The 21642-nt window shown below is 38.3% G+C and overlaps 1 protein-coding gene across 2 annotated transcripts; it reads right to left on the bottom strand.

Annotated features, from left to right (window-relative positions):
- Positions 1 to 168: 168 nt before the first annotated feature.
- On the bottom strand, positions 169 to 15298 carry ANXA11 (annexin A11). 2 transcript variants are annotated; one of them, XM_018068945.1, is made up of 15 exons: positions 15284 to 15298; positions 13998 to 14058; positions 12797 to 12909; positions 11142 to 11468; positions 10544 to 10631; positions 10051 to 10145; positions 9493 to 9606; positions 8287 to 8377; positions 8091 to 8170; positions 7852 to 7908; positions 6852 to 6945; positions 5997 to 6092; positions 3359 to 3417; positions 2650 to 2772; positions 169 to 1527 (listed from the first exon to the last, which is right to left on the bottom strand). In XM_018068945.1, the coding sequence occupies exons 2-15, from the start codon at positions 14047 to 14049 to the stop codon at positions 1468 to 1470; spliced, it is 1449 nt and encodes a 482-aa protein (XP_017924434.1). In that variant the 5' UTR covers positions 14050 to 14058; positions 15284 to 15298; the 3' UTR covers positions 169 to 1467. The 2 variants fall into 2 exon arrangements, with proteins under 2 accessions (XP_017924434.1, XP_029819031.1); XM_029963171.1 differs by lacking the exon at positions 15284 to 15298 and having other exon boundaries at positions 13998 to 14071.
- Positions 15299 to 21642: the final 6344 nt, after the last annotated feature.

The raw sequence follows: 21642 nt of genomic DNA, 5'->3' as shown, positions 1-21642 counted from the left end.
ATGAACTCTTGCTATTGGTGCTAACCAATGAAGATACACTTTCAGCTGCAGTTTCCACTCAAGACATGCTCAGATTGTCTGACAGAAATGAGTGTATGGAGCAGTTTGGCTTTGGACATAAGTCACGTTGCTGCCACTGACTGAAACAGGAGTCCTGTCAGCACATCCTGGCCAGAATTTGTCATGTGGACACACGGCTACCATATTCTATAATCTCTACACTCTTCTCCCTTGCCATACTGACAAAACAATCAAGAATTAAATCCACGACATCACCATTTTCTTTCAAGACAAACAGCAACACAACTTCTAGGAAAAAGGACCTGCCTGGTCCTTACACAATAGAGACAGTGCATGCCTATGAGTGTGAAATAAGAGGGGTTTGCACGTTCTTGATTAACAAGCAGCCTATTCTCACTGACCTAGTTAGAAAAAACTCTTCCCCCTTGTACTTTTTTCCTCTAGATGTTTCTATTTTTGAGAATGACAAGCTGGAGAGATGCCATCCATGCTAGCAGAGAACAAAAATTCAGAGTTCCAAGAATAAGATAAAATACAACATGCAAAAGTGAAAATACTGAGCAATAACTACAGATTACATATATCATGTACAGACAATTGCTCATCAACAGCAAATAAGTACCAAGCTCTCATCAACACAACAGTTTCCTAATAATCCTGTAGATTCAAGCAGAGAACTTCTATGGAAAAAGAAAGTGACATAAAGTGAGTAATTACTCACACAATAAATCAACATGAACACCAAAAAGCATAATCTGCAAAGACTCAGACAGCTTTAATTTCATAATCTCTTCTTACATACATATATTTAAGGCACAGTGTAAAACCTTTAAACATTAACCATAGAATCCTTACTGCTGTAAACACTACTACTGCCTCGTGACAGGTTGCCTTGGCAAGAATGAAATGTGGAACACATCTTCCTTGAAAATAATCAAGGAAAGAAAACAGAACTTGACAAAACTTCTTTAAAACTTCTTTTGTGTCTTAATTAGACACAAAAACTCAAGCTGCTATCTCCACATATCAGGGAGTCAGACAGCCTGAAACCAACTGTGCATACCGTATATATAAAACTTGCATTAAAATGGCACGCAATGTTTATACAAAACAACACCTTAAATCATACAACTGTGATTTTTGTTTTATAAAACAAACATTATTTCAGCATGATATAAGCAGAAAAGAAATAATGACCTGCCATTCACGGATTGCTGAGAGTGCTATACAGAATCCTGAGCAGATGGCACATAAGCTTGGTATTTTGGGTGGTTTTGGCATTTATTACCTACTATTTTTGAACTGAAGATATATGCAATATTATCTTTTAAAATGCAATTGCTTCAGAAGAAACAGGTCATTACACATTTACTTTTGGAGAAAAAAAGATGCTTTACAGCAAAAACATGAAAATAGAAGCTTTTTAAGAAAAGCTCAATGCTCCATTTAGTCATTTCCACCACACAACTTGAGTAGGATTTTCCGGTAGTCTCCTGAAGTATCACCCTGGAAAGGAATGCAGAAAAAGAAAAGTTAAAGAACAACCAAAAGAGATGAAGCCAGGGCTGAAGAACTAAGAACTTTCTTTCCAGGGATGATTTGGCTCTACTTTTACAGAAATAAGAAGCAGAGTTTACATATACATAACTGTGCATATGCATGCTCCATATTTACTGAAACCAAGTTTTGATTAAGTTCAATCCATTAAATGGGCATGGCCTGTTCTGTTTCTGAATGTCAGAACAAAGGAGAAGTGTGGAGGGAAAAGATGCACAGCTTTCCCACTAGTGTCTCACTGCTTTTTACTCATACATTGGTGGTTACAGGGCATGCAACTATTGTCATAGAAGCACTCCTTCAGAGTTACACACTTGGGAAAAGCTCCTGCTGGGTAATCCTCTGTGGCAAATGGCAGCAATGCCATATAGTTGCTGGCAAGCAAATCGAGACATTTGGCACACACCTATTCCTTCAGAATCTTTGCAGGATTCTTTCTAAATGCCACCAAGTTACAGCCCCTCAGTGTCAACAGCAGAGGGAATAAACTGGGGCTTAAGAGATTTGGCACCCTCATTACAAGGTAAATGAAAGTGGCACCAGTCACTTCCCTCCAGCTTGTACTCCCCTGCCATTGTCCAGGCACCCTCCTGACTGTTGCTAAGGCTCTTAACAACAGTAGGATGGTGGATCAACTGAGAAAGAATCTGAAGTTTAGTCTCCTTCCAAAATCTTGTATTTTCAAGAGAAAGAAATCCTCTACAAGATTTTTAGGAGCTTTACATTCTTTCAACACACATATGAAGTAGAGCACCACTGTTACTCAGCTGGAGGACTGAGTGGTTTCTACAAGATCATATTCAGAGACTGGGACAGAAACCAGGTCTCTGAAACCCCTCTAGACCAATTTCTCTTTCCTTGTCTGATAGCTTCCTTCCCATTTCTAGCTCATCTACCCCCATGCAAAAGCAAGTGCTGTCTGTTCTCTGCCCCGCCAGCCTCCACTATCCCCATGAATGCAGCAAACCAACACAGACAGCTACGCTCAGAGCAGTTAACAGCTACTCAGTGTCAGTATCCACCCCCCTGAAGGATGTCGTGGCAGAAAAGATAAAAATCTCCGAGCCTTACAGTGATATCTGTGTAGAGGGATCTGCCGTACATCCGCTTGTATTCCGCACGTATGTCCAGCAGGTCAACCTCGCTGCGCGACACCATGATTCGGATCAGAGTCCTGTCTTTTGTTCCTGCTCCCTGAAATGAACAGAACAGCAATGTAACGTATCAATGACGGGTGGAAATGCTGTATGTTACAGCACTGGTTAAAGATAAAATAACTCATCCCCCCCAAAATGCCTGTTTACTAGCAGAACCCCACTGACTTCAATAAGCTTGAAAAGAATTTGGCCTATCACGCTTCAACAAATTAAATTTCATGGTAGGACACTAAGTAATTTCTTTGCACAAGAACAGTTCGGAAAAAAAAGAAGGGGATTGACAGTGGTACAAGGGGACAGGAAAATTTAGTAAGTTTAATGGCCTATTTATTTATTTCTGCTAGACCTTCCTACTTAAGAGATACCAATTTCAATTAGTTTTAAGCATATTTGTGTTTCACCAAGTGAAGACTTTGTTTTATGTATGGTTGTTTTCATCTCTCTGTTAAGTGGATCAAATTAGCTAAATTCTTCCAGCCTTTCATAATAATGACTGCATCGTGTTAGTCATCTGCCCACTAAAAAATGTAATCCCTTCAGATGAACAGTTCATTCCAATGAGCTGTACAAGAATTAAAAAAACCCCACACTATAAGTTTATGTAACTTGTCATAGGCACTTACCTTCATAGCTTTCTGTAATCTCTCTGCAAAAAAAGCTGGTGTATTCTTGAGACACTTAACTGCAAAAAGAAACAGTATTACAGAAATCAGCCATTCCTCCTCAATCAGAACTCAGTAATTTTTTCAGTTTATCCTATACAGTCACATGCTTTAATTTTACATAAACATACACTTGATACAATGCAGCTTCCACTCCTTCTGTTAGTCACTGAAATATTTTTTAATCCAAACAGTAGCTGCAATAAAGTTAAAGAACCTACACTTCATGGCTCAAAGCAAACTTTTCTGTCACCAGAAACCATCTACTGTGATGCAGCCAAAATGAACCTTCAAAGTCTAATGACCAGATTCCTGCTTACAAAGGAAAAAGAGGGGATGGGAAGGTGGCAGAAGACTTGAAAGAACATATAGTGCTCCTAGCTTCTTCTTAGCTATGAATTTTCAAGCCATGCACGTGCAAAGTGTGGCCACCTACGATAGCAGAGAATCTTAGGTGCTTCCTTCCTCTTAAGGGTGAGCTGTCACAACCCTTATTTTAAAGTTCTATTTTAGCCACCAAGTTCATTAGGACTGAAAAATTCTTAATGTGCTCATTTAGTAATGACCGGATTTTATATTTAATTAGCACAGTTCATTAGAAATCTGAAAGAGCAAAATCTAAATCAAATCACTGTCATGTTAATCAGGATAACGAAAGAATCCTCCATCACTCATCAGAATTGAAATCTATACATTGATGCAATGTTGGTTACAAGTAAACAATCATGCAATCTGTGGCAAACTACAGAGAACACAGACCACGCTTGACATCTTATAGCACAGAAGGGTATCAAAATCAATCACACAAAATCAATACAGAACCAAAGGGGTAAACCTAAATATTATTTCATGGCAACACACATTCTATATAGGAAGAAGTACTTTTCTGAGCAGGAAAATGTAGATGAGAGATAGCAGTTCATCACACAACTGTCAATGATACATATAATACTACTCAAAAATGAATGACAAAATGAAATGCACATTTCTGTATCACTGCATTTAGCTAAAACAACACACTTGCACTTTAAGATGTTTAAAGATGTTATTGTTAGTTACCAGTTGTACAATCCAGAAAGCTTTAAAGAAAGCAAAATTAAATATTTTCAATTAGAAAACCTTTTTTTCCTGCAAATAAGGTTCACAGAACAAATGATGTTAACATCATTGACTGATTCAGATATAAGTCCATATACATATAAATAGAAAAAACTCCACAAAATCTATTCAATAAAGGGAGTTATTCAGTGAATATTAATGACAAGCCTTGTTCTGAAGGCTAATGACTTGTTTGCAAGACACAGTCTCAGTTTTGAATCTGTATCTACATGGAGACCTGTCAAGTCACTGCAAAGCTCCATTAAGTCAAATGACTTCCAAACTCTGAGAATAAAGTTTCTTTACCAAGGCAATCTTTCACTACAGACACTGTGAAATACCTCTTTTCCCTAAGCTTGGTTTTCTAACAGTACTTTCTGAGGTGACAAATTCTGAATCCTGGAAAAGGTCTGAAAATGTATCACATACAATGAGCTAGACTCAGTTTGGGTCATTAAAAGACCAGTATGGTGCCACTGTGGCAAGCAGAGTAAGAACAGCAGTTACATAGTTCACATATGTACAAAAGAGGTGAGAAAAAAATTAAGCTTTTAAAACTGATTCGCATTTTGAAAGATTTTGTTGGAAACTTCAATGAAAAAAATTTGTTGTGGTTGAGCCAAATATCCTCTCATATCTCATTTCCAAGTGATGCGAAGTTCATTTTTCCTGTTTTGGTAGGAGTTTTGGGGTTTTTTTTGTGTCTGGTTTTTGGTTTGGGATTCTTTTTTATGGTTTTTTGTTACATCACTATCATCTTCAAAATCAAAGAAAAACACCTTTAAAGTAGGAGCTCTAGGTACCACAGTATGTTTACAGTAATAAACATAAAAAGAAATGGAGATGTAAAGACAAAAGACAAGAAAGTGGCTCACAACTATATCTAGAATAAAACATTTCAGATAAAACTACTACACAACAACTGGAGGCCTTGTCCCAACCTCATGGAAATCAATGACGACCTCTGAGGGGACAGCAGTAGATCTGAGGTAAGATTTTTCACTCCTCAGTACTGAAGGCAATTAAAAACAAAGATTTAACAAATCTGTAAACACAGGAAATGTGAAAAAAATAACCCCTTTGTGATCAAATTTAAGTTTTCTTTCTATTAAAAGGAGGCAGAGGTAACTAATCAGAGTCAATGCCTATATTTTGCTGGATTTCCAAGGCTGTCCCAAATACTCCATTCTCACTGACTCAGCAGTTGCTACAGGTTCTCTTCACTTCTTAAAACAGTGTCAAGTACAGTTAGTAATTCTCTCCTCATTTTAACAATTTAAATTCTGTAGTTGCCTGCAGCAAAAGCCTGATCTGTCATTTTGAGGTGAATTAAGTGCCCCACTTTACCAACCACAAGTGACTTCACAGAAAGCTCAACGTGAAAAGCAGGAAACTGGAATTATTGCCAACAAGAACATCCTTATCTGAAGACACAGATGCCATGTGAGCCAATTCAGCTGCAGCAGAATACCAGAAATGCACTTGCTGAGATGACACATACCCACAGCCAGCATGCCCTTCTCCAGGTCTCCAGACATTTCACGACATATGCTCTTCTCAATGTCCCGGTTGCACATCCTCTGGTACTCACTGAAGACTGTTAAGAAAAGAGAGTTTTCAGGAGTTAGCTTTGCAAAAATGGGTGGTGTTGGTACATGCTGGATGGCTTCACTTTAAATCACGTTTCTCAACTTGATACTGTACTGTATTCACACAAGTTTTAGCATCTCAAAGACTAACACTGTGCTATCAAGTATATTGTTCCATTTACACCTTATCTTGCTCTTTCTAGCCTGTCTAGTTCTGTCCTTCTGATTAAAGGGTTAGACCAAGAAACCATTGTAAGGGAAATAGTGACAATTCTTCTAGAAAAGGCTTTGGGTGTCAATAAAATTAAGAAGAAAATATTCAGGTTCTCATACACACCCCTTTCCCACATTCAAGTACCTCAATACCCCAACAGAACATTCTAAAAGTTCTATGTAGTTACTAAAACATTCCCACCACTACAGACTGATGTTACACCTAATACTAACAAGTAAAAAGGGAAGGGAAGGTTGCAAGTGTCTTGTGCACAACACAAGTATGCAAAGCTGAGACAACTCTAGTTTTTCAATTCTTTTGTCAGAGAAACATTTGAACAAGTATGACCTCTACCTGCTCTGATATTTAAACAAGATGACTACAATGTGCAGCATTTGTTCAGCCTTTTCAAAGCAGAATTCACCCTGCTTTTCACTGATATCTCACTGTGCTCATTTTACAGATGGGGGAAATTCAGGGACAGAGTGATGTTGTACATTTTCACCTTTACACACAACAGAATCAAATCCCCACTTGTTTCAGACACCATTACCTGCTCTGAGGTGGGCCCTGCTTCTTGCACACAGAATGGCATTGAACTTGGATTCATCAGTTCCCAGACGGTTCTCTCCAGCTGCATACAACTCCTAAGCAGGGAGGGAATTCATGCTTCATTACTCAGAAATGTAGTCAGGCTGAACAGCTGAGTTACAGATTTGCTTCCTTACAGCCTCTCCACTTTTTATATTTATTTCTTAGCTTATGTACTGCTGGAAAACAGGAGCAAGCAATAAACAGCAATAGTTCTAACTTTCCTATAATACGTTCTGCTTGCATTTCTATCTTGATGCATAAGTGCTCAAACACAAGAGCTCCAGATTACTAAAGGAAGGGAAATTGTTTAAGGAGTACCTGAAAACTGTTCTTCCTAGTAGCCCTGACATCTAGCTTTTTTTTCTACACCTCTAGGTGTGTTTTAGGACATTCTTGTCTTTTGGCTAAGGCATACTATGTAGAAAGCTTATTACATTGCTATTTAAATGACAGTAGTAAGCTAAAATGAACCAGGGTTCTCCCTTTGCTATGTGAGGAAATGGAACATACAGGAAAAGCAACAGGGCAAGCATTACTAAATACAAGTGCCTTATTTGCTGCAAAAATCCAGAGTTCCTTAAATAACACACAAAAGCTAAAGCAGGTGTTGAACAGATTAAAATTTAATGCATACACATATCACCTCAAATCTCTTTGGGCAATTTCCTTAACAAACAGCACAATGGCATCATCCAACACTTGGAAAACCCAGAGAGCTGACAGAATGGAAGTAAAATATCCTATGGACTCTATACCTAAGAGCTTCATCTCTGTAATGCACCTCCATGGCTCTAATGCTCTGTCAGGGCTTTTCATATCACTTCCATCCACTGAAACTTAAGCACTACATTAGGAGAAGTCACAAGGTGTCCAAAACTAACAGTAAGCAGAAACCACACAGTCAAATTTCAGTGTATTGAGTTCACTGTACTTAGAAATGATGAAGCATTTCCACTGACCTGCACATCTCTCTGGACAAGAGACATGTCAACAGTTGTACTTTCATCTCTGTTTCCCTGAAAGAATTAGAAGATACAGAAGTGTTACTGATGGGCTTTGATGGGCTCCTTTCAAATTAAAACACCACCAACAATAAAAAAACCAACCAAACAAAAACAAAGCAAAACCAACCAAACAAAAAACCCTCACCTACAAACACACACACAAACCAAATTCCAAAATCCCAGCAGGCAAGTACCTGAGAAAGTGAAACTAAAAGCCTCTGAAAGTGTCCAGATGTGTCACTTTTTATTGCTTCCTCCAGCGTTTTCTTAAATTCTGGAAAAGAGATGCAATCATGAATCATCACATATCCCTGCTCATTTCCTAAATTCATATTATCAGTCAGTGATTAAGTAAGAAAAGGAAGAAAATCTGTATGGAGCAAATCTAACCTGCTTTATAGACCCTGTTGAGTTCCTGAATATGCTCGTTACTGCGAGAAGCTAAGATTTCAATGAGACAATTTTCATCTGTGCCAACACCCTGAAACAAGGCATAAGGAGAAAACAGATTTCAGATTCTCATCTTTCTCCTACAACCTAGTATAAAAGAAATGTAATAAAATTATATAAAAAAAATCAGAATATAACCCTGTAAAGAAAAAGACAAAGCCATTTAAATGTTACTAATGATGTTTCTAAGACACAGATATGTATTAAAGATACAAAATTGAACAGATAATTGAAATTATGATAACAAGCTTTCATTTAAAAAATCTCATCCTTCATCCCAGATTTAAGACATGTTAAGAATCCATTTTTTTTACCATTAATGATTAATTTGTTGATTCTAACAGGTAACTATCACTAACTAATAGATAGCATTTGCAATTACAATACAGCTAATATTACTTCATCCTCATAGATAGTTTCATATTGTGACTAAAGATCACATAAATATATGTACTGACCTTCATTCAAACATTGTCTTAAAATACAAATGTTTGACCTGGTTTTCTTTAAAAAAATCTAAATGCTTATAAAATAGTCTGATTGCTATAAAGTACTCAAAACTTCTATAAATATTTCAGAGAAGGTTCAGCATGAGATAGGAAAACACACTTTTGAGGTGGGTAAAAAGATAAAAAAAAAGGTACACACTGACCAAAATGTTTGTGAAAATAATGTTCTGAACTATTCTTGAGTACCAAGTGTAAAGTCCCTGGAAACCCTTAAGTTGAGTGGGTTTATAACCAGTTCTATTACAGCTCTAAGCAAAACCCCAAAAATAAAAGCTCCCTATACAGTAGCTGGCTTAGAAGAGAGCTGCCTCAGTGCCTTACCCAAGACTGTGTAACAAATTAACTGCAGAGACTGTTAGAACTCGGTTTCTGCCTTTTCTGAGTATTTCTTTATCAATATATTTTTTGTTACAACACAAACCTATCAAATAAGTCTCTACCCTTAACTTATGGGAACAACATTTCTCCATTTTATTATCATATATTTCCAAGAAACAGAGTACAGAACAGTCAAACAGTGGGTTGAACATCTGGACACAGAGGAGGGAAGGTAAGTCCAAGCTTTTAAATGGCAACCAAATATTTTAGCAGCTCAGTTATTTCCTCTATCTTAAAAATTTGCATCTCCTACACAAACCTTTATAGCTTCCTTGATTTCATAAGCATCAAACATGACAGGTGTCTTCATCATTGCCAAGATTGTCTTCTCAAAGTTACCTGATAGCTCAGACTTGAGATCCTTGATCAAATCCTAATGACAAGGAAAAACAAGGAAAAATGCATAAAGACCAAACTTAACAAAAGTAAACACGAAAAATATGCATTTTAATTAGAATTCTTTATGCACAAGCACCAATCATGTATCTTCAAAGTAAAGCTGTTCCACTTAACACTAAAACCAGAATAATGTAATATGTACATTGAGGTAATTAAGGTCCAATTAAATAGACTGCACAGATCAAAGAGTAAAAGTAATGATTTAGGAGAGAAACTGCTTTACATGTTTTATCTGAAACACTGCATGAAGAATTCAAGAGTGGGTAAAAAGTAGCACCCTGAGCAGGCTATGGCTTACAAACCACCTTCCCCTAAAGCTCTTCCCAATCCTTTTTTTCCCAACACTAAGCCTTCTGACTTCCACTGAAGGAATGCAGGCTCATATTCCTTCTTCCCTCTGTTCTCCTGATGTACATACCTTCCCATAAGCTGTTTTGAAGGACAGCATTATCTGCTGCCGCTGCTTGTTCGAACGACTTCCAAGGCAGTCGATAATGGCTTGCTCATCAGTTCCTGCACAGGCACACAGACACCACAGAATGAGCAGCATGTTGTGTGAGGACTCAGCTTTCTGCTTCCATTTGATCCTAAACTCTTCTGAACCCAGCTGAAGGACATGCATGCCTTTAATTCATCTACAGTATCTACTCTTGCGTACGGCCACAGAACTTCAAGCTCTACCCCCAATCAAACACAGTAAGAACAACAACAAAAAAAAACACAAGAAAAAACTAAACCAAACTCATTATGTTGTTTATGCCTACAAGAACTTGCAATGATTTTTCTGATAACCAAGGACAATCACATGTGAACTATCCCACTCAGTACATGTGCAACAATGGAGAAAGATCAGTGCTGAATCAAGCTGCAATTCTACTTTTAACTGAAATGTAAATCCACAGACTGCTCACCTAATCCCTTCATGGCCTTCCTTAAGACTTCTGCGTCCTTCAGAGGGTCAAAACCTGGTGCATCAGTGATTGTGCCTCGGTTTCCATGCTAAAATGAGATCAAATTGAGTTGCATATTAGTATTAAACAGTAAAATACTGTGTTTTACTACTTTGGAAAGATGCCTACTGTTACCCATTTTCTTTTTGTGAGTAAAGTAATAGAAAGAACTCAAAACAACCCTACCTAAAAAAATTTGCTCATTTCTACACACGAATTAATGCAAGGTCAAGAAGGTTCATTGATATTAAATCTGCTGTCCAGTAATTAGGGTTGATGATACTGTACATACAACTGACAATACTTCATAAAGTTAGGAAAGGCAAGATTCCTTAAATTTGAATTCACATCGAATCTTTCTTCTTGGATAATACAGTAAAACAGCATTCATTTCCAGTCATATATTGTTCCATCTGAAAAGGTTCTCTCTCTCTCTTCTCTCAAACTTCTTTTCATAACTTTATTTTCAATTTGAGGATTGGTTTACACTACTACAATGAAGAAAATGCACAGAAACATATACATCTCAGAAAAAAAAAAAAACAGTGAATGCTCTTACTGCAGGTCCTGTAGTTCCTGAGTAAGAGGGCATAGATGGATTCACAGCTGGACCTGGTGGATAATTTGGCATGGGCTGCTGCCCTGGGTAAGCTGCTGGTGGTTGTCCTGGGTAGTTCATAGGCTGCTGACCAGGTGGTGGTGCGGGCTGGCCTGGGTATCCTGGGTAAGCTGGCATTCCTGATGGTGGATACCCCCCATAGGAGGGCTGCTGTCCTGGTGGAGGTTGCCCAAAGCCACCTGGAGGGACTGGTGGATAACCCCCAGGTGTTGAAGGATACATGCCTTGTGGTGCATTTCCTCCAAAGGTCCCTGCCAGGTTGGCTGCCTGCAGTGACAGCCAATACAGCAAGAGAAAGGAAGGGGTACAGACAGCTCAGTTTCAGTAATGTGCTCAATACAATACAACCTCCCCCCTCACCAACACAGACAGACACACATCTATAAAAGAACTTTGCACTGATCATGCCTTACTAGCAAGGAGAATGGATAAAACCTGCCTGTGTTCAGTTGACTCTTGCTTCACTGTGACCATCAGCAGAGCCAACAAACACAACTGCCACTGCATCCCACACCACTCACACCAAAGCATATCCATGGCCACACACCTCTGACTCTAAAAACTTAAGCCAAATAATCCCAGCAACACAAACATATGCTTAATCTTTCTCTGTCCATTGCTGCCTTGCATGATCACAGCATCCCCTGAGTGCAAGGGTCTTACTCTGAGCAACCTTTGGCTGTTTTATAGATATTCGATGTGTTAGTGGTTTACAACTTGCAGGATTTCAGACTACATTTGGAAAGACTTCTGCAGAAACTGCCACAAAGACACACCACATCAATGTCATCTCCCCATGTGACACGCTCGACCCCTCTTCTACAGAGGGACCAGAACTGACATTTAGTGACTGCAGTATTATCAGAAGCTACTTGCTGTGGATATTGCCATGTGCACCCCAGATAGTTTGTTGCTCATTTTGCCTGCTGGCTGCCAAATCGCTTCATTTAATCACTGCCTCAGGAAGGCATCTATAATGCAAATGTCTTCCTACAAACTGCATTCCTTATGCAGCAGAACAGATTTTTGAAGACTAAAGTTGTCAGAAGTGTCACTCACTTCTGTTCTATGGAAAAAAAAAAATCACCCTGGAAATGTCTGCATTTTCTTCAATCAGTGTAAAAGGTTTTTACTTCCATCTGTTAAACATCAGTGCTTATAAGAGATAGTCAATCCTATATTCTTTTCAAGGATGAGTCATTGATACCTCCTTACTCTGACTGGGCAAAATCCAGGTAATAGGCAAAATCTGGACTGTGTTTGCCAATGTGAATATATTAACAGAGGATACTCTGTGTTAGTAGTCTTTTTCCCCACTCCTCTACACAGCAAAAGCCAAGTTACATTAGTTTTATGTCCATGACTTTTGAAACTAGACTCTTAAATCAACATTTAACTAGTGCTGTTTTCCTAAAAGAAGGAATAGCTTGCAGCAACCGTTTTCTTCAAGAGATGATATTGAATGCTCACTACCTAAACAGATTAGACATAAAGGCACAGAATTCAAGTGATAAACTTGACAGTGACAGTGCCAGAAACATAACTTTGCACTTAAGGAAGTCACAGTAAAACACATTAAATGAAAGCAAACTCACCATTCCAGCCATCTGGCTGGGATTGAACTGGTTGGCATAGCCAGACACATTTTCCAGACCAATTGGAGGTGGATTTGAAGGTGGATAGGCAGCACCACCCCAAGGACTGCTACCTGAAATCAAACACAGCTGCGTTGAAACAAGAAACTACACCTTTTTAAACTTCTTACCACTTAAATTTCTAATGCAATATGTGTTCAACACTACAGGAAAATCAACTGAAGAGGTGCAAGGTAGCAGTGCAATTATTATATAAAGAGAAATTTCACTGGATATTTCTAGTCATGTCCAAATCTGTAAGGTCTCATTTACAACTCTAAACCTATTTCAAGGTTAACACTCAAGACTTAACACTGTAAACACCATATTTTGCTTAGAGAGTAGTTTCACTTAACTATCAAGTTGTCCAGGTATTCCAGTAGGAAGATAGTATTAATTCCACTGATGCTGCAAATTTGAGAGATGCCCACAGAGCACGACGGTCCATTCACAGATACCCAAGTCATAAAACTTGGCTGCACACAGCAGTATGGTCTAACTTAAGCCAGAATACTCTGCTGAGGAATAGAGTTTATCCTCCCCAGTAGTCTGGCTTCTCACTGTACATCACTTTCCCTTCCTGAGTTAGCTTGCTTAACTCCAACTGGCCACTTTCTTTCTACCAACAATACTAAACTGTAAAGTTCACCCTGATAACCAAGCAATAGTTGCATATTTCATCAGCTTGGTATTGTTATAATTGCTACCCTTTTTAACAGCACTCTGCCTTCCATGTGCAACCATCTGCCTAAGAATAGTGAATTAAGGATAATTTCATAATGAAGAGCCTAATTCTTTGTGGGATATGGTTTTAAGTAGTGTGACTGATTCCTCCCCATACTTGTTTTTCTCACTAGCTACCTTCACAACTCAGTACCAACAGATCCTTGACACTTCCTGAATTTTTTCAAACTGTGACCATCTCCTAGTGCTCTGTGCTTCATCTGAGATGAATGAACATGGACTTTATACGAGCACGTGGCAGAACACACATATTAGATAAATCAGAATCCCCAGCACAGATGAAATAGGACTTAACAAGAGCACAAAGAGAGCTTTGGTGAGTCAAGAAAACACCCTGCAGTCTTGTTCTTCGTCCATGCCACCTTTCCACTCCAGACCACCACTGCCATTTAATGCTTACTTCATCTAAGCAACTTACCTGGTGCTGCTGGTGGATATCCACCTGCTGGGGGATAGCCTGGGTAACTCATTGCAAAGATCTGAAAAGCACGTGTGATACAGTTAATTTCTGTAATGCTTCACTCATTACATCACATACAACTAAGAGGCAACATGTATGCAGTAGCCAATTACCAAAATTTAGACATAAACTGCCCACTCTGCCCAGGCTTTTCTCTGAGAAACCTCTTTACCATTCTTTTTGCTGGACTAAAACATATTCAGATAGCTAAGTAGTTCCAGAGTCACTCCTCAGACTACTTTACTTATTTGTTCCAGTTGTTACTTACTGCTTACTTGGTCTGTTCTGTTGATTAGGATGTATTACTTGAACATGTTTCCTTTATTGAGCTATTAAAATCTCATACAGAACAGTCTGATTAATCAAGAGTAGAAAATCATTTGACAAACAAGGTACATCTCAAGTGAGTAACTGTATGAGAAGTGTTAGAAGGCATCTAAATGCAGACATCTGCAGAAGTGCAAGGTCAGAGTAAGAAGCACAAGGGATACAGCAATTGTCATAAAATATGAAGGGTCTACTGACAGGGTAAGATCACTACAACAAATTGGATCTCTCAAAATGGATAGTGCCTCTGTCAGCACAGAAGTGCACAGAGTCATTAGATGTTCAAAATAGAAGTGGAGGTCAAAAAGGAAGAACAGCTAAATGAAGGACAAAATTAAAACTGTCTTCCAGAATACAAAAGGCCTTATTTTAAACAGAACAACTCCCAGGAACAATGGTAAAAGTAACTCAAGGAGCTTGTTCCAGATGAAGAAAACATCTACAATGAATCTTAACTTTTTAGAGGTTATTTTTAGTGACAATTCCTATTGTCTATTTTTAGAACTGCTGTGCAAACTATTCCTTTGGGTTTTTTCCCCTCTTTCCCCTAAAGCACTACCTTTTGCATCTGGCTTGTTTTGCCATGTTTTGGATTTCAGCTGTGGAGTTTTGTTTTGGATTTGGTTTGCACTGGGGGGGGGGGTGCTGTTCTTGTGAAATTGTTTTCATTTTGCATAATCATATTAACTTTCCTTTCTGGTTTGCATGATTCTTTTGCACAGCAACAGTGGAATGGAAAAACACCTTTTTTTTTTTATTTATTTTTAGTAAAGAAAATACAATTAGGGAATCTTCAATTTATTTAAAAACTGTTTGGACTTCATGCTGCTTGCACTAATTTAAATTTAAAGAGAGAGAAATTATCTAAGAGAAACTGCAATGAACAGAGGAGACCAGAAGTTATAACCCTACCTTACCTACTCCAGTATGTAAAGTGTCTAACAGACTCAATAAGCAAACACAGCTTATCAGCAGATACAGGTGTATGGGACAGGAGAGAGGTCAGAAGAAAAAAAAGATAAAAAAAAATTCAAGAGAAGGCAGTCTGGCACTTCAGAGCCCCTCTAATTCAGTAATAGGTTTTACATAATAAAGCATAAAAAATAAAAAACAATTATTACCAAGTCACTCAAAAAAACAAACAAAAAACCCACACACAGTCTAGATTCTTAGCATGCATAATGTCAATGTGTACATTTTTAGATACAAATTATTACAGCACTGTAATGAATTTTATTTCTTCGGGTGCAACCATAATTATTTTTTATTTTTTAGCTTCACATGCAAATACAATAATGACAGGATACTCAAAAAAAATCGTAAGATGCCTTTTCAACAAAGCTTTAGGTACAAATTTAAGGCAAAAGGTGCTTTTTTTTTTGTGGTAGAGGGTGGGATAGACCTTGTTTTTCTTAGCAAGGTTGTTTGCTTGCTTTTAATCCGATGTAGAATATTAATTTTTAAATTAAAAAAAATTAAAAGAGCCTTTTGGCAATTAAAGCTGAGGTTGAGAAGTAACAGCTAACTTCATTAGCAATCTGAAAAAAAAATGTTGCTCTCTATATAAAAATGTTCCACTTGCTTCTTTTGAACACTGCATTTATCCAGGACCTTTCCAAGGGGAAATTTTCCCAGACTGGTTTGATTCCAGGCAAAGTAGATACACAAACACACTGACTTCTCATGTTCAAAAACTTCCCTGATGACCATCTTTTCTGTAGTTCACCAAGTCTCTGTTGGCCAACTCTCTAACTTAAGAAATATTAACACAGAAAGGTGAGTTTCCCAACCATTCCCACAACCTTGTCTCCATTTCATCTTCTAATCCCATCTTCCAAACTTTCTGATGCTACATCCACATCTTACTAAAACTGTCAGTGACGAGCAGCAGTTGGCTGCTGACAACAAAGTGGTGACACAGGCCAGGGAACAGAAGATACAGAAATCCACCCTGCTATACAAATATTGTGTGGGAGGATACAGGAACAGCAAGGTCTGTGTTTGCTCAGCCATAAAAAAAGCAGTGGAGGAAAAAATCCAAACAACCAAACCACACATGGAAAGAGGGAGTGCCCTGAAGGAAGTACAGAACAAATACTGTTAAGGTCCTCTCCCTATTCCCAGTGTTCAGTCCTGGAGATCGACCTCAGGGCTCTATAAATAAAGACCTGAGGTTTTACTCCCACAGTGAACATTGATTGCTATCGTGGTTCACACTGCAAGCCATGAAGTGCTCAGGCTCTTCAGCATTTTCCTGCTGCTGGGCAAAGGTAAGAGGAAACAGACCTGCTCATAAGAGATTAAATCTGTAATATACTTTCAATGGGAATCTTGAAAATATGCTTCTCTAAGACACAGCACAGCAGAAAAAGAAATTTGTATCAAAATTTGTATCGAAAATACAAATGACATATAACAACGGTAGAAGTAAAGAACAAAATTGTAAGGCTGCCAGAAAACTTCTGTTTCAAGGTACAACAGAAATAAGATCAGCAACTGCATTCACGCCCATCGCTGGAATTTATTTAGTGACTGCTGTTCAGGGTCCAGCTATGCCAAGGTTCAAATAATCTGAGGACAAAAAACCGGATGAAAAACCGTGACCTTTATTTGTCAAAAATAATTAGTTTAATTATGCCCATTTCACAGGGAACATCGAGTAAAGCAAAACCCTTGGCCTTTACTCCTCCACAAGGTTAATTACCAGGATACAGTAGAAAAGGCAGCCTAAAGCTATAAATTACAGTGCCTGCTCTGAGACTGATCCCTGATTGTGAAACCAGCAGAACAGAATTTATCACCTTACAATACACTACTGTTTTTCATCAGATATGAACTGAGGCATCCACCACTGCACTTTTGCAAGACAAGGACAAGCCACAGTCAGCATCATACCAGCTAACTGCTATTTTAAGAGCCTGAGCAAGATTCATCTTTGACTCAAGCACTGCAGCACACAAGTTGTTCTCTCTTGTACCAGGTGAAATATTTTTCATCCTGACAGATAAAAAGCCCTGCAATTTTAGTCTCTCATTAAGTCTTCTGTGTATGTGACTCCCTGTCTAGTCTTCTTTTCACTATCAAAAAAATAATGTAGTAGAATGGGTTCCTCTTCCAACAGGGCTAATTTCATGCCACCCAAAACTCAGGAAAACTCTTTTACACAGATCTTATCACTCATTGCTCACCTTTACTGGGCTTCATCCAAGAACATATATTTAAAGAGTACTAGTATATCATCCCCTTCCTATAGAAAAACTTTCCTTAAAAAAACCCAAACCAGCTCTGCATAGATGGCAAAACAGAAGCAAATTCAAATAAGGTTTTCTTTAAAAAACTCTCCATTTCAATTGCATGCTAGTATTGCAACTCAGGAGCACTGCTAATTTCAATGATCTTTCTAATTCATATCATAATTATTACTACAATAGAAATACTTTATTGGAAGATAATCTGGCACTTTTTGACCTGCTGGCATAGGCAGGGAACAGGGAAGAGCATCACAAAGGTAGCACTTGCAAATCTAGTCAAAGTAAAGTAGAGCAGTTGCCAGTCCAACAAAGAAAAGCTGAATGGGAAGATAGACACATAAGCCACAACTGAGCTACACTTTTTCAGTGATAGAAGCCCTACACATATGCTCAAGGCAACAAAAACCAAAGAACTTAATTGAGCTGCAAGGACTTTCAAGATCCACGCGCAGCAAAAACATGAGTTAATTCCAAGAGGGTGATTTCACTTTGGCTTCCTACTCTGCCCTGATCCAAGTGTTTCCTTTTGTAGCACACTCTTGTATTTTAAATATTCCAAGGACAGTATTGCAAGTCAAAACATATACGACAACACAAATACACTCTCCAAACAACATAAGAAGCAAAAAATAATACTAAATTAAGTTTATGAGATGTTTGAAGAAACAATGGAATGGGATTGTTCTATTTCAAACTCATAACTTGTCATAGAAATAATTTGTTGCAAAAACCAGTCATGCTATAAATAGTCTGAATTATGTTCCCAATTGACTAATGCCTCAGGGATTTATGCTCCTCTATTTTAAGTTCCACCATGCAAGAACAAAGTTTTTACATTGTTTGTGCAAGTCAGAATAGGTACATACCAATTACTGAACTAAAGCAATAGTGTAACATTCAGTACCCTAAAACAATTACTAGAAAAATACCTGATTGTTCATTTCACACCAACGATTTTTAATTAGTTGCTGTGCCCAAGCCTGAAGCACAGAGCCAGGGAGTGGCTCCACTGCAAAAGCAGGAGGGTTCCAGCGTTCCCCAGCCCTGCTAGGCAACAGAACAAAAGGATGACAAAAGTCCTCTGACAATTCTTCCCACATTTACACTGTTTGGGCTGCAGAAGAAGCCAAATAACAGCAAGTTGTCCAAGTGACAACTCTCCAAAGACAGGCACACTGACAGGACCTGCACAGGACCTTAGCTAAAGGCTGTATGGATGTACCATACACTGCTCACAAAACCTCTGTGCCCCACACCAGGCTGACAGCCTCGGGACGCCACAGATAAATAAAAGTGTGCAAATATATCAGCTTTTTCATAAAGGTGATGGCTTTCATGCTTTCTAGACAGGGAAGGCTTACACATGCAGCTGTCCAGCAAAGCCAGGAAGATACCATTCATCAGTGAGCAAATGGACACCCCCCCGTTCATTCCAGACTATAAAGAATTACTGATTTACAGCTCATTAATTCTTTCCAGGAACAGACTTACTGAAGAAAGAGAGAATTTAGAGTAGTAAACTAGAAAGACAGGTATTTCACAACAACCATAAACAAGCATTGTGAAAAGAAAGCAAGACAATGGCCTTCAAACCTAGCCTGCACTTGATATAGCAAGCTTTGGTCCTAAAAGTGTACCACCGAAAAGTAACTATTTTTACCCCTAAATCCTAACATTTGTAAGATGCATTTATTCTCCTAGCTAATAGAAAACCAAGTATTTTTAAAACACTGTCAAATGTAGCCAATAACCAGTTACTCGCACTATAGAGAGGTGCACTGTTTACACAATAAGTGCAATTTTCCAAGCTTAAAGTTGTTATCTCTAGCAACAATAACAGGGATATTTGTGCTGTCTGTTTCAGGTAACTTAAGCACCTAATCTAGAGCAATTGGCAAGCCCAAAGTTCAAAACTAACATGCTTTTTTACCCAAGCCAGAGGTCTTTGGGATGCAGAAATTAATCACAGTGAGTATCACTTCATATGCATGTTGCCTCTATGGCTACAGTAAAGTTTTAGCACAAACAGAGGCCTTCAGAAGCTTTAAAACTCATTTATATTTTTAATATGGGATTGATTTGTTTGACAGTTCTTAAGCCTGCCAGAAGTTCAGATCCAAAAGCCTGAATCAGATGCCCACCTCTCCTACAGCTGAACTGAAGTAATGACTCCAAAAAAGAAAGAAAATGGTGAAGTCCGGTGCTTCCTCAAGAGAACAGTTGAGCTAAAGAACAGAATGACCTACCAGCGACACTTCCCCAATGCCCTCAGAAAAACCCCACCCCACCCACACTTTGCACTAAAAGAAAAAAAAAAAAAAAACAACAAAAAACAAAAAACCAAAACACTTTTAACCCTACCTTAAGAATAAGACAGTATCTCCTCTCTCAGTCAGAGAAAGCATAAGGGAAAAAAAGAGGCAGTATCTGGCAGGGACTTCATTCACTTTATTTGTGTATCTTATAAAAGAACATTGTTACGTATCAGACGCCACCGACACTCTGCACTGCAGGGGAACAGCCGAGCAGTGGGGCTGTGTGGGCTTGTGTTTGTTTTATTCAGTGTAACTTTACACAATCTAGTGACTAGCACTGGTCCACGCTCAGCATCTGCGACAGCTGAACAGTGTGGATACAATTTCACATATACAAACAAAAAAACAGCTGCTAAGCATAGGCAGGATTGGCTGCCTGGTCAATCACAAGCACATAAGAAAAATTGTGTCCTAGACGGGCACCAGTGAGTCCCTACTCTGACCTGTAAGTGACTTCAGGCTTGGCCCAGCCAGCATCTAACCTCTTATCAAGATTCTGCAGCAAGCGCTGATAAAATCTGGAACAAACATGGAGCAACAATAGAAGCTCCACTGTTATTGCTGTCCTTTGATTTGCTTTCACCACTGCATTACATTCTTCCCAGCTTGGGCAACTGCCTGAAGGAAATTCAGCATTTACATCAAACACACCTGCTTTCAAACAAACTGGCAAAAGCAAAGGGACAACCTTCACTTCTGTTCGTGACAACAACTCCAGTTTCAAATAGGTGAAAGTGTTGCTCACTGAAGGGTAAACATGCAGCTTTTTCCTCCTTTTTTTCCCTCCAAAAAAGTCTTTTGCCACATTCTTCAAGAGAAACTCAAAACAAAAGTCACTGCATACAGCTAACAAGTCTCTGTCCTTATTTCCAACAGTTTACATAATACATTTTTAAAATATATCCAATAAGAAACATGTTTCAAGGCAGCTGACATAAATGTATGAAATAAAAAAAAGAAATTACACTGGTGCCATTATTCAGTTGTATATTTAATGTAATGGAAGCCTTTAACTGCAATTTGAAGCTGACAAAAGTTTCTATGGATGATTACATAAAGCCTTGGCTAAACATAAATGAAACTTTCAAATTGTTCAGAAGCCCTGCTATTTCTGTAGCCACAATTAAACCATCTGCTGTTTTCAATTACAACTGTGCTTTAACTTCAGCTTCCTTTTTTTATCCCTAGATCTCTATAACAGAGCTAGAACTATATAAGCTCAGTCTTAGCTCTGATTAATGCAATGTTACTGAACAGACCCTCTGGAAACTCCATCTTTCGAAACTTGCTAGAGGTCTAGGAAACAGCATCTCCTGTGAACTTCAAAGCAGACAGACTTCTTGGCTTGACTTTTTGTAGTAGATCAAGTTCAGTATTTTAAGTTGTTACCTAACACTACATCTTTACAATGTTTTTTATTTGACTACATAAAGGCCCCCATGAAATATACTCATCCCACTGCTTATTTCATTATATCTTTTAGTGATTTCTGACATTTCACAGAATTTCCAGTCTAATGAGTCAAAACTTCTGGGGACTATAGAGAACAAGCTAAAGAAGTGACAAAGCATATGAATGAATGTGATGACTACTCCAGAAACTTTAAGTACAGATTCACAGAGACATTTTGGCCTCTGACCTCATACTGAGGTCTCATATTGAGGTCAGACAAGAAAGATGCATAAATATTGTTGACATAAAATCATTAGG

The sequence above is a fragment of the Manacus vitellinus genome, unplaced genomic scaffold (genome assembly GCF_001715985.3).
Source record: "Manacus vitellinus isolate BGI_N305 unplaced genomic scaffold, ASM171598v3 scaffold_54_pilon, whole genome shotgun sequence".
Lineage (NCBI taxonomy): Eukaryota > Metazoa > Chordata > Aves > Passeriformes > Pipridae > Manacus > Manacus vitellinus.
The sequence above is the reverse complement of the archived record's forward strand: the minus strand, read 5'-3'. Positions and strand labels throughout refer to the sequence as shown.